This window comes from Lithobates pipiens, unplaced genomic scaffold (genome assembly GCF_037356315.1).
Source record: "Lithobates pipiens isolate NorthernLeopardFrog02 unplaced genomic scaffold, aLitPip1_a1.2 Scaffold_13, whole genome shotgun sequence".
Taxonomy (NCBI): Eukaryota; Metazoa; Chordata; class Amphibia; order Anura; family Ranidae; genus Lithobates; species Lithobates pipiens.
The window spans coordinates 505838818-505851885 of NW_027507718.1; the positions used below are offsets into that span (position 1 = coordinate 505838818).

At 49.0% G+C, this 13068-nt stretch overlaps 1 protein-coding gene across 1 annotated transcript in view; it reads left to right on the top strand.

Annotated features, from left to right (window-relative positions):
• Positions 1–13068, top strand: part of LOC143975571 (attractin-like) — a gene marked incomplete in the record, with an annotated part of 173878 nt that overhangs the window by 95750 nt on the left and 65060 nt on the right. The window contains 1 exon segment of the mRNA XM_077478034.1: positions 7032–7259. Coding sequence (XP_077334160.1) covers positions 7032–7259 — 228 coding nt within the window.

Below are 13068 nucleotides of genomic sequence, written 5' to 3' on the forward strand. Positions count from 1 at the left end.
TCTCTCTATTCTCATCTCTCGCTTCTTCACTCTCTCGCTCTCCTCTCCTCTCTCTCTCTCTCTCACTCTTTCTCCTCTCTTTCTCTCTTTATTCTCTCACTTCTCTATTCTCTCTCTCTCTCTTTCTCTCTCTCTCTCCCTATTCTCTCTTGCTCTTTCTCTTGCTCTCTATTATCTCTCTCCTCTCTCTATATTCTCTCTATTCTCTCTCTCTCTCTCTCTCTCTCTCTCTCTCTCTCTCTCTCTCTCTCTCTCTCTCTCTCTCTATTTCTCTCTTCTCTCTCTCTCTCTCTCTCTCTCTCTCTCTATTCTCTCTCTCTCTATTCTCTCTCTCTCTTCTTCTCTCTCTCTCTCTTCTCTCTTTCTCTCTCCATTTCTCTTTCTCTCTATATATTATATATATTCTCCCCTCTATTCTCTCTCTCTCTATTCCCTCTCTCTATTCTCTCTTCTCTCTATCTCTCTCTCTTCTCTCTCCCTATTTCTCTCTTTCTCTCTCTCCCTCTCTCTCTCTCTCTCTCTCTCTCTCTCTCTATTCTCTCTGCTCTCTCTCTCTCTCTCTCTCTGCTCTCTCTCTCTCTCTCTCTCTCTCTCTCTATTCTCTCTCTATCTCTCTCTCTCTCTCCCTATTCTCTCTTGCTCTCTCTCTCTCCTCTCTATTCTCTCTCTTTCTCTCTCTCTCTTCTACTCTCTCTCTCTCTCTTTATTCTCTCTCTATTCTTGCTCTCTGTCTATTCTCTCTCTTTCTCTCTCTATTCTCTCCTCTCTCTCTCTTATAATGTCATAATTATGGAGGAGATTGGGGCAATTGGTGGCTTACTGGTTTAGGGATAAAGAACTAACTGCTTCATCGTGTAAGGAGAGAGGTGCAAGGACTTCACTGAGATCTTGAATTACCTCTTTTACGTGCCAAAGGATTTGTAATTCTGTTCAGCTAGTCTTGCGATTTCTCTCATACCACATTGCATAACTAGTCAGGTGGCACCCCTGTTTCCTATTACAGTATCCTGCTGATACCATTGTGTAGAGGGTGGGCAGGTGGCACATGAAATAATGTTGTTATCTGGTTGACTGTGTATGATGGGAATCATTTGGTAATCATTCTTAATACACATATGTACTTTTAACTGTGCGTGTAGCTTTTTGTGGCATGTCTGCTTACAGTATTTAATTGAATTTCACTTAAATCCCAAATCATAGTTTGAAATCCCTCCAGTCCTCCCCTGAAGCTTTCCCCCACACCAGATTTTACAAAATAAAAAGCAGCCGGTATCAGGGCTGGTGCAAGGATTTTTAGACCCCCTAGGCGAAATCTCATTTTGGCGCCCCCATTAGCTCTGCCCCTGACTCCACCCCTTTTCCCTGCCCAGGTATGTGGTGGAGATGGTGGGGGAGATTTTGCAGCAGCTCTCCACCTTTTCTTCAGCTGTGAAGCACAGGCCCACACCTGTGCCTCTGGACCTGGCCTGAAGACAAATAGTGGTGGCACCGGCTCGCTTCCTTGCGCCAGTCATGGTTCACAGGTATATGGACAGGCTAGAGTAGTATACAGACAGGCTAGCTGTGTAACTGCCTGTCCGTACGAGCAGACAAATACACAGACAATGACTAAAATAATAATAAATGCAATTTTTTTTACCTTTTTGCAAAAAGATCTGCATTTATTATTTTTTCACAAAGGTGAACTTGAACTGCACTGGCGCCTCTGGTACTGTATGGAGGGACTCCGGAGCAGAGCGGCTGCTTGTTAAGTTAGTTGCTGAGAGAGAGAGGGAGTAGGAACACCAGCGGCCGGGCGCCCTAGGCGGATGCCTAGTTTGACCCTGCACACCTCAAATCACCCCAATTCCTGTATTTTTAGCAACTCAGATCACCCCAATTGCTTCATCAATCCCCTGAACATCCTTCCCCGCTGCACCCCACCCCCCTCACAACTCTGTTTATCTCTGTAACCTCCCCACACTTTTGTTTATCTTTTGTACCCCCCTGCACCTGTGTTCCCCACTGTATGCCACACATCTGTTCCCCTCTATACCCCCACCTCTGTTCCCCTCTGTACCCCCACCTCTGTTCCCCTCTGTACCCCCCACCTCTGTTCCCCCCACCTCTGTTCCCCTCTGTAACCCCACACACACATTTGTTCCCCTCTGTACCCCCCACCTCTGTTCCCCTCTGTACCCCCCACCTCTGTTCCCCTCTGTAACCCCCCACACACATTTGTTCCCCTCTGTACCCCCCCACCTCTGTTCCCCTCTGTACCCTCCCCCCACACATCTGTTCCCTTCGTTAACCTCCTCCCCCCCTCACATATGTTCCCCTCTGTCCCCCCCACACATATGTTCCCCTCTGTCCCCCCCACACACATATATTCCCCTCTGTCCCCCAACACACACACATATATTCCCCTCTGTCCCCCCCACACATATATTCCCCTCTGTCCCCCCCACACATATATTCCCCTCTGTCCCCCCCACACATATGTTCCCCTCTGTCCCCCCCCACACATATATTCCCCTCTGTCCCCCCCCCCACACACATATATTCCCCTCTGTCCCCCCCACACATATGTTCCCCTCTGTCCCCCCCCCCCACACATATGTTCACCTCTGTCCCCCCACACACATATATTCCCCTCTGTCCCCCCCCCACACACATATATTCCCCTCTGTCCCCCCCACACATATCTTCCCCTCTGTCCCCCCCCCACACATATCTTCCCCTCTGTCCCCCCCACACATATCTTCCCATCTGTCTCCCCCCCACACATATCTTCCCCTCTGTCCCCCCCACACACATATATTCCCCTCTGTCCCCCCCCACACATATGTTCCCCTCTGCCCCCCCACACATATGTTCCCCTCTGCCCCCCCCCACACACATATATATTCCCCTCTCCCCCCCACACATATCTTCCCCTCTGTCCCCCCCACACATATATTCCCCTCTGTCCCCCCCACACATATCTTCCCATCTGTCTCCCCCCCCCCACATATCTTCCCATCTGTCTCCCCCCCCACACATATCTTCCCATCTGTCTCCCCCCCCACACATATCTTCCCATCTGTCTCCCCCCCACACACATCTTCCCCTCTGTCCCCCCCACACACATATATTCCCCTCTGTCCCCCCCACACATATATTCCCCTCTGCCCCCCCCACACATATGTTCCCCTCTGCCCCCCCCACACACATATATTCCCCTCTCCCCCCCCACACATATCTTCCCATCTGTCCCCCCCCCCCCACACACACATGTTCCCCTCTGCCCCCCCCCCCCACACACACATTTGTTTCCCTCTGTAACCCCCCCCCCCCCCCCCCCCCCCACATACACACACACACACACACATATCTTTTCTCCTCTGCCCCTCCCCCCCCCCAAGCACTTCAGTTCCTCTCTGCGCCCACCCCCCACACCTCTGCCCCCTCTGTACATAATACAATATAAACCTGACAGCAGAAAATGTTTTTTTTTTTAAATTCAGGTTACTGTTTTTCCACTACCTGTACGAGTGCTCTGGTAACCTCACTCTGAGCAGAGCGGCGCTGCTGTCTCTCCTCACTAACTATGCCGACGGTCCAGGAGGAAGAGGGCGGGGAAATGGCACCAATCCCGAACTTACATGCAGCCGGGGCTTCCATCTCATCCGCCCCAGCCCGGTTCCATATATCCTGCAGGCAAGCACTTCAGGGCCGGCCGGCCGGCGCTGCTCTTTGTCCGGGCTCTCTCCCCTCCTCTTCTCACTGCCGCCGCTCGCTAGGGAACATCAGAGACGGTGGTGATGTGACCGCGTATGGTGGTACAGACACAGGTCACACTCACTGGCACTGTGATCATCAGGCACTGTCATCATCATCAGCGCAGCGGCGCAGGGGATGTTTCCTTTCCTTAATGAATACAGTACCCCGCCACCGCTGCACTGGCGCCTCTGATACTGTATGGAGCGCCTGCTTGTTAAGTTAGTTGCTGATGGAGAGAGGGAGGTAGGAACACCAGCGGCCGGGCGCCCTAGGCGGCAGTGCGCCCTAGGCGGCTGCCTAGTTTGCCTAGTGGTAGCACCGGCCCTGGCCGGTATATATCTTAAAGTGGTATTAAACCCGAAAGCGAACATGAATTCTGTTGCAGCCTACAAATTCTTAGATGTGATGGCTACATTTGCTTTCTTTTTTTAGGTTTCCACTACCTTATTTTCACCTAGTAATCCAGCCAGTAAGTCTGTTGTGCTGTTTTTTTTCTGCAGGACAGCAGATGTATTAGTTACAAGGATGGGACAAACCATTTATTACTGACATAGCTGCTTACAATGATCAGCTTTTATTTATTCATGTAAAACCTTTATCCCAAAAGGGAAAAAAAAAAATGTTTGCAGTAACTTCTTATAAAGTGTGAGCTGGAGTTCAGCTTAATTTATTAGTGTATGTAAATCTGCTAGTACATCTTACAACCCCCTCCCCCCAGTCTGACAATGCTGCTGTCCAAATATGCCCCCTGTGCTCCTTCATCCAGAATAATCTCTCACTAATAGGGATGCGCCCGATGTTCGTGTCGAACGTAAGTTCGAGTCGAACATGGGGTGTTCACTGAACACTGCATATTTTTTTGCCAAACAGTGAACAATATGCGGTGTTCGTGGCAAATTCGAAAGCCGCCGGAACACCATTAAAGTCTATAGGACATTAACATGAAAAATCAAAAGTGTTCATTTTAAAGACTTATATGCAAGATTTTGTCATAAAGAGTGTTTGGGGACCCGGGTCCTGCCCCAGGGCACATGTATCAATGCAAACTAACGTTTTTTCGGGAGCACTGATTTTTTTTAATGCTCAAAGTGAAACAATAAAAATGAATTATTCCTTTAAATATCCTGGCTGGGGGGTGTCTATAGTATGCCTGTAAAGTGGCGCATTTTTCCTGTGTTTAGAACAGTACCGCAGCAAAATTATATTTCTAAAGGAAAAATTGTCATTTAAAACTGATTATGGCTCTAATGAATTGTCGGGTCTCAACAATATAGATAAAACGGGCTGAAAAAAATAGCATGCCCCCTCTGTCCATTTTCAGGCCCTTCGGGTCTGGTATGACTATTAAGGGAAACCCGAACCAAAATGTAGAAAAAAAATTGCGTGGGGGGTCCCCCTAGAATCCATACCAGGCCCTTCACGTCTGATATGGAAATTAAGGGGAACCCTGCGCCAAATCTAAAAAAAATAATGGTGTAGGGGTCCCCCCCAAAATCCATACCCAACCCTTCAGGAATCTGGAAGCCCCCTTTAACAAGGGGACCCCCAGATCCCGGCCTCTTTCCCCCTATGTGAATTGGTAACGGGGAACATTGTACCCCTACCATTTCACAAAAAAGTGTCAAAAATTGTAAAAAATACTAGAGACAGCTTGGGACAAGTCCTTTATTAAAAATGCCGATCCTAGGAGTTTATCCTATTACAAACAATATGGCAGTCATTTTATTGTGCCTGTGCAAATGCTTAAAGAAGGAGTCCACTGGAAAAAAAATTATTAAAAGCCAGCATCTATAAATACTACAGCTGCTGACTTTTAATAAATGGTCCCGGGGTCCAGCGATGTCGGCAGCCGAGGCCAATCGCTCGGCTCTCGGCTGCTGCCATTCTAGGTGAGGGAATCAGGAAGTAAAGCATTACGGCTTCACGTCCCGGTTCCCTACTGCGCATGCACGAGCCGCGCAGCACAATGGGAATGGTCCGCGCTGTCTCTGGGACCCGTGTGTGTCCAAGCAGACAGCGGGGTGGGACAGGAAGAAGCATAGACTCCCGGGACTCTTTGCCTGGAAGTGGGTGCAAATACCTGTCTTGGACAGGTATCTGCACCCCCCTCACCCCTGAAAGGTGCCAACTGTGACACCGGAGGGGGGGAGGGTTCCGATGAGCGGAAGTTCCACTTTAGGGTGGAACTCCGCTTTAAGATATCCACATGGGAAATTTTTTACACATAGACCTCCTGTTTATTTGAGCTATTGAGCCAGTGTTTTTTAGCTGAAAGTACATGCACACCTTTTATAAAAAGAGAAACCCTCAGCCCTCTTCCTTAGAGTGGATGTAAACCCCATTCATGAACTCTGACCTGGGCACATATATCTGTAGTGTTTACTTATCTCTCTCCAAAGCACTAAGTCGCGCTTTTTTTCTGCTGCTCCATTCCTCTGTTATCAGCATGATAACATCTGACAAGTTTTCCAACTCCGGAGATAAAAGCTGCTGGATATTTTTGTGATAGACCGCCACTCCAGATGAGTAGTTTCAAATAAAATCAATTGGGATGGGACTCTTCGTACGGGTGCAAGCCCCGGCTCGCCTGCCGTGGAAGACTGAATGAAAGAAATTGGCTGCACACCGACGTAATAGAAGTCCATTTATTGAATATTTCATAGAAGGTACATGACACACACCACAAGTGTGATGGCCGGAACAAAGGTGGACGCGTTTCATAGAGCTACACAGTAGCTTGAGGGTTTTTTTAGCAGCTGCCACTGCTTCCATCTGTTTAGAACAAGTAGTACAAATTAGTCCATAGTCCACAGCCCATCTCTGGGGAGAGTAAGAGAGGATGAGTATGTTGCTACATACAGTGTGACTATGGAGAACAAATGTAGCCTCCCTCTTAGGCCCCTTTCACACTGAGGTGGTGCCGGCTTCGGCGGTAAAGCGCCGCTATTTTTAGCGGCGCTTTACCGTAGTTTTAGCGGCGGTATGCGCCCACTAGCGGGGCAGTTTTAGCCGAAAAAGGGTTAAAACCGCCCGCTTCAGCGGTGCTTTGAGGATTTTTGAGTAAAGAATACATAATTGAAATTTTTTTTTTGTGTTACTTTAAAGACTAGGTCCACATTTTTCAAAATAAATAATAAATGCACCATATTTGCAAGAACAAATATGGATGTAGCATAGTATGAAATGTGGAGTTAGCCCTTAATGGAGTCCACCAGGGTAAGATGCAAAGCATTGTATTCTCTTCTACATGGCTTCCTCTAGTGATTTGTTTCTTCTTTTTTCCTTTGCAGCAGAGAACTGTTCTGGATATCATACATGTGCTCAGTGTCTGGAGCAACCTGCGTGTGGCTGGTGTATGGACCCCAGTAATACAGGCCGAGGGCAGTGTATGGAGGGCTCTTACCGCGGACCAATGGAACTGGCCAGCGGGTCAGCAACTACAAAGTCCAGCAACTTGGACATGGTCTTGGATGCCAGCATATGTCCTGCAGAGAACTGGTCCTTTATCACGTGTCCAGGTACTGCAGCAAAAATGGTGAACTGCCAGAATATCTTAATCTATAGTCCAAGCAGATACATCTATTAATCGACTTCATAGAAACACAGTGTTGTGATGTTCTATTTCATTAACGGAATGGGTCAGCACATCCAAAATTGATCCTTTAGTTCTGAGCAAGTTATTTATACCCTGAATATTACAAACAATGAGATCTCCCTGCAATAGTTCCTGGCTCTGTTCCTGTGTATCGGGAGCATTGGGTGTTCCAGCTTGTAGGAACTGACAGGTGTAGTTTTTACTTCATCCAGCAGGTGGTCAGTGGCACAGTTGGCTCGCTTTTACTACAGGATCAACTACAAGCTGGGGCAGCTGCAAAGCAGCATGGATGCCCTATCTCGCTTACCTATAGAGCAGCCGCAGGGAGATGTACACCAGTATTGGCTCCTGTATTAGTTCAGGAACAGAGCTATCTGAAATAAATCTGCTATAAAAGGTGTACCACATCCCAGAAGGATAGAAAAATGGAGAAACCCCCTAGAAGTGGGACTTTATAGGTACTACCATATTCACACATGTAGGAAAATATATATAAAAAATGTTTTATTATACAAAAAAAGTGGGCTTGGAGACGGACACTGGTTTTGGCATACTTGGTAGGGCCGTGACTTGAACCCAGTCTGTGCAGTGGGTACAACTTCATGGGACTCCGGGGCCCTTGATGCATCCCTGTCCTGTTTATTAGTGGCCTGTAAGCGACATCACTGTTTGACTAAGATTCTCCAGCCTCTTCTGGGCCCCAGGGCACATTTAGGCCCCCTGTTGGCCCGATATTTTGGACTGCAGTGTGGCTGATAGGATAGGTGATTAAGTGGGGGAATTCAATATTATTCCCTTGCCTTTTCTAATTTTCCTTTTCTTGTTTACCATCTATATACTCTTTAAAGAATATCTGGTTGGACGGGATTCGGATTGGCCCCTGCATCAGGATGTCTCTTCTGCATTTATTTTAAAATTGTTTTGGATGCTAGAATGTACCTAGTGATTAGGATATATGGTGTTACCCGAAAAAAACCCTGATGAAGGAGAACACGACTCATCTCTGAAACGTCGTTGGGTTTGGGTTACTCTATTACACCTATCCATGATTTTTTGTGTATTGTTATGCATCCTTGATTATTTATTTCTGTGATATTGTAATTATATATATTTTTTTGTATAACAAAACATTTTTTATATATATTTCCCTACATGTGTGAATATGGTAGTACCTATAAAGTCCCACTTCTAGTTGGTTTCTCCATTTTTCTGTATTAGTTCAGGCAGCGCTAGCCAGGAATGTGTTGATCATCTATGCTACCCAGATGCCCACCAATGTTGTGTAAATCTAAAAGAATGGGCTGCCTTACAATGGCAGGACCTGTAAATTTCACAGATATGGCAGTTCCTTACCAGACACAAGAAGCCTTCTTGAAGAGAACATCTTCAGCCCTTTCAGCTGAAGTCTGACAGTTGATCCAGGATTGCCTAGAAATCTAGAGAGAATATTGTACCTGGGGGCTCAACAGGGCCGGACTGGGAATAAAGACCAGCTCTGGAAAAAATGTCATACCAGCCCCATAGCATTATTATACCAGCCCAACGTCATAACCATCATAATTATTTCCTTGTTCATGAAAGGGAAAACCATGCATTTTAAAGCACATTTGAAGAGTGTATTATATATAAATATATGAATACACATACATATACATATATGCAAATTCCAGTTAAAGGTGGTATGTTTGGTCAGTCATCAAGGGGCACCCCAGGAACTCTGGGAACGTGGGGGGACGGGACTCTGGTTTCCAGAGACCACCTTCTGCAGAAAGAATACACAAAGGTAAGGGGGTGGTTTACTGATATAAGGGGGAAACCTTTATATCAGTGCCCCCTTATATTATTGTATTCACTCCCACATTACATCAGTGACCCCCACTTAGACTTGCGCTGTCACTGACCTCCTCTCAAATATACTGTGCAGGGCTCAGTTAGACGGCTCCAGGTTGGTGGCTCTGATTTTTTTCCTATAGTCTTTTCTCCACAGTACACACGTCTGACTTCTCCCATGATCCCCATCCTGGGGGCACTCTCACTCGTGACTCCTCTCCAGAGACTCAGAGACTGCAGACACGATATAAGACAAGAGATGGTCAGAGGTTTCAGCCATGGTACAAAAGATGGTTAGAGACTGAGGACATGATACAGGAGATGGTTAGAGACTAAGGACATGATACAAGAGATGGTCAGAGGCTGCAGGCATGGTACAGGAGGTGTCAGAGGCTGCGGGCATGGTACAAAAGATGGTTTGAGACTGAGGACATCATACTAAAGATGGTCAGAGACTGCAGACATGGTACAAGAGATGGCCTGTCAGGAAATGTTCCATCCGCTGATATTATCTGTCTTTTGGCGTGCAGTACTGAGGTCCACCAGCAGGTGTCTCCTGTCAGTTTTGAGCTGTCAGGAGAGCTTTTCCCTGCTGATGCTATATCATCTTTGGGCCGCAGTACTGGCGTCCACCAGCGGATGGATCCTGGCAGTATGGAGCAGGCAGCACCTCCTGCAATCAGGTGTCACTTGAGGCCAATCATAGGCCTATAAATAGCTGGCAAGCAGTCATATGTTTGACTCGGTATTGTTCCTTGTGCCCTGACCTGCTGCTTGCGATCCTGTTCCTGTGCCCTGAACCTGTGACCCGTGGTTCTGATCCTGTTTCCCTGTTTCCCTGTCCTGGTCCCTAACCTGTCCCACCTGTTACCATTATTCCTGTCCTGCAGTCTGATCCATCCATCCTCTCCCTGTCCTGTGTTCCTTACCCCATTTGCTGATCTCCCTGTGTATGACCTTGGCCTGGCTTGTGACTCTGATTCTGGACTGCCCTTGTTTATTTGCTGATCCTCTGTGTATGACCCTGGCCTGCCTATCGTTTACGATCCTGGTATTTCCCATTTATTGTACATATCTGTCTGTTGTTGTTTGGGGGTCTTTGTTGGTTGGTTTATTGCACTGTGTGGTTGTATTTATATTAATCACTTTATTTAATAAATCATATTCACTTATACACGTTTGGGTTTCCTCTGTTGCAGTCCACACAGTTCTGGTCTTATCTGATACGTGACAGAATACCGAGGCCATCCCTGACCAGAAGTGGCTACACAGAGGAACCATCTTGGTTCAGGTTGCTTCTGAAATTAATTTAGAGGTGATTCGTTACTATGCTTTGTTGGCGTCTGAGAGTGGTGACTACCTCCGCCAGACACTGAAAGAGTGGACCAGTGATCAGCTGTTGGAAACCATTCGTTTAGCTCACTCCTGGGTTGATCAGGGCTGTATGTTGTTTGGGGATGTTCAGCCGTTAATTCAAATCTGCACAGAGCTGGCCCTGCCCTGCATCCCAGAGGGCCATGATGATTTTTCTCCCCCTTTCAGTATTAATCAAGTCACATCTCTGGTATGGCTTCTGGAAGATGATTCCCCTTACTTTTTTGAGCATTACACAGCCTGTTCCCAACAGATGATAATAGAATGTGTTTATTCCGTACAATCCCTTGTCAGACAGGCCGTATGTAACCCGCAGTTTGTACAACCACTACTTTTAGCATGGTCTGGTATTTTGCAATCAGCCACAGCCAGCCCACAACAAACCATCTCTGCTACCAAACACCTGCCTGCCCAAGAGTCTCTTCCTCCATCACCTATGGCAACCTCAGTTTCAGCCCAATATACTCTACCCCCCACCAAATATCAATACCCTGTTTCTTCCTGCTGCACATATCCTGCCTTTAATCCAACTGCCTCTTTACTGTGGCCCACTATCCCTCAAGAACTTCCCCCAGCCACTGTTACCTCTTCCCTGCCATATTCCAACCCTTCTCTCCAGTCTGCTTCATCCCCTACCTATAGATCTGCAGCTACCTACAGGCCTTCAGTAGCCAAATCTAAAAAGAGACGGAAGTTCTTTCCTACCCATTTGATCCTGCCAGTAACGCAACCTGCCTCCACATCAACCAACCTGCTCCAGTCTGCCTGCATGCCAGCTGAACCTGACCACCCACCTGATTCTGCCAATCATCTGCCTGCTATCCAGCCTGACGCCTTGCAGCCTGATGTCCGGGCCTTCCAGCCTGACGCCTTGCAGCCTGATGTCCGGGCCTTCCAGCCTGACGCCTTGCAGCCTGATGTCCGGGCCTTCCAGCCTGGCGCCTTGCAGCCTGATGTCCGGGCCTTCCAGCCTGGCGCCTTGCAGCCTGATGTCCGGGCCTTGCAGCCTGACGCCTTGCAGTCTGACGCCTTGCAGTCTGACGCCTTGCAGTCTGACGCCTTGCAGTCTGACGCCTTGCAGTCTGACGCCTTGCAGTCTGACGCCTTGCAGTCTGACGCCTTGCAGTCTGATGCCTTGCAGTCTGATGTCCCGGCCTTGCAGTCTGATGCCTTACAGTCTGATGTCCCGGCCTTGCAGTCTGATGCCTTCCAGTCTGATGTCCCGGCCTTGCAGTCTGATGCCTTCCAGTCTGATGTCCCGGCCTTCCAGTCTGATGCCTTCCAGTCTGATGTCCCGGCCTTCCAGCCTGATGCCTTCCAGTCTGATGTCCCGGCCTTCCAGCCTGATGCCTTCCAGTCTGATGTCCCGGCCTTCCAGCCTGATGCCTTCCAGTCTGATGTCCTGGCCTTCCAGTCTGATGCCTTCCAGTCTGATGCCTTCCAGTCTGATGTCCCGGCCTTCCAGCCTGACGACTTCCAGCCTGATGTCCCGGCCTTCCAGCCTGACGACTTCCAGCCTGATGTCCCGGCCTTCCAGCCTGACGACTTCCAGCCTGATGTCCCGGCCTTCCAGCCTGACGACTTCCAGCCTGATGTCCCGGCCTTCCAGCCTGACGACTTCCAGCCTGATGTCCCGGCCTTCCAGCCTGACGACTTCCAGCCTGATGTCCCGGCCTTCCAGCCTGACGACTTCCAGCCTGATGTCCCGGCCTTCCAGCCTGACGACTTCCAGCCTGATGTCCCGGCCTTCCAGCCTGACGACTTCCAGCCTGATGTCCCGGCCTTGCAGCCTGACGCCTTGCAGTCTGATGCCTTGCAGTCTGATGTCCCGGCCTTGCAGTCTAATGCCTTGCAGTCTGATGTCCCGGCCTTGCAGTCTGATGCCTTGCAGTCTGATGTCCCGGCCTTGCAGTCTGATGCCTTCCAGTCTGATGTCCCGGCCTTGCAGTCTGATGCCTTCCAGTCTGATGTCCCGGCCTTGCAGTCTGATGCCTTCCAGTCTGATGTCCCGGCCTTGCAGTCTGATGCCTTCCAGTCTGATGTCCCGGCCTTGCAGTCTGATGCCTTCCAGTCTGATGTCCCGGCCTTGCAGCCTGATGCCTTCCAGTCTGATGCCTTCCAGTCTGATGTCCCGGCCTTCCAGTCTGATGCCTTCCAGTCTGATGTCCCGGCCTTCCAGTCTGATGTCCCGGCCTTCCAGTCTGATGCCTTCCAGTCTGATGTCCCGGCCTTCCAGTCTGATGCCTTCCAGTCTGATGTCCCGGCCTTCCAGTCTGATGCCTTCCAGTCTGATGTCCCGGCCTTCCAGTCTGATGCCTTCCAGTCTGATGCCTTCCAGTCTGATGTCCCGGCCTTCCAGTCTGATGCCTTCCAGTCTGATGTCCCGGCCTTCCAGTCTGATGCCTTCCAGTCTGATGTCCCGGCCTTCCAGTCTGATGCCTTCCAGTCTGATGTCCCGGCCTTCCAGTCTGATGCCTTCCAGTCTGATGTCCCGGCCTTCCAGTCTGATGCCTTCCAGTCTGATGTCC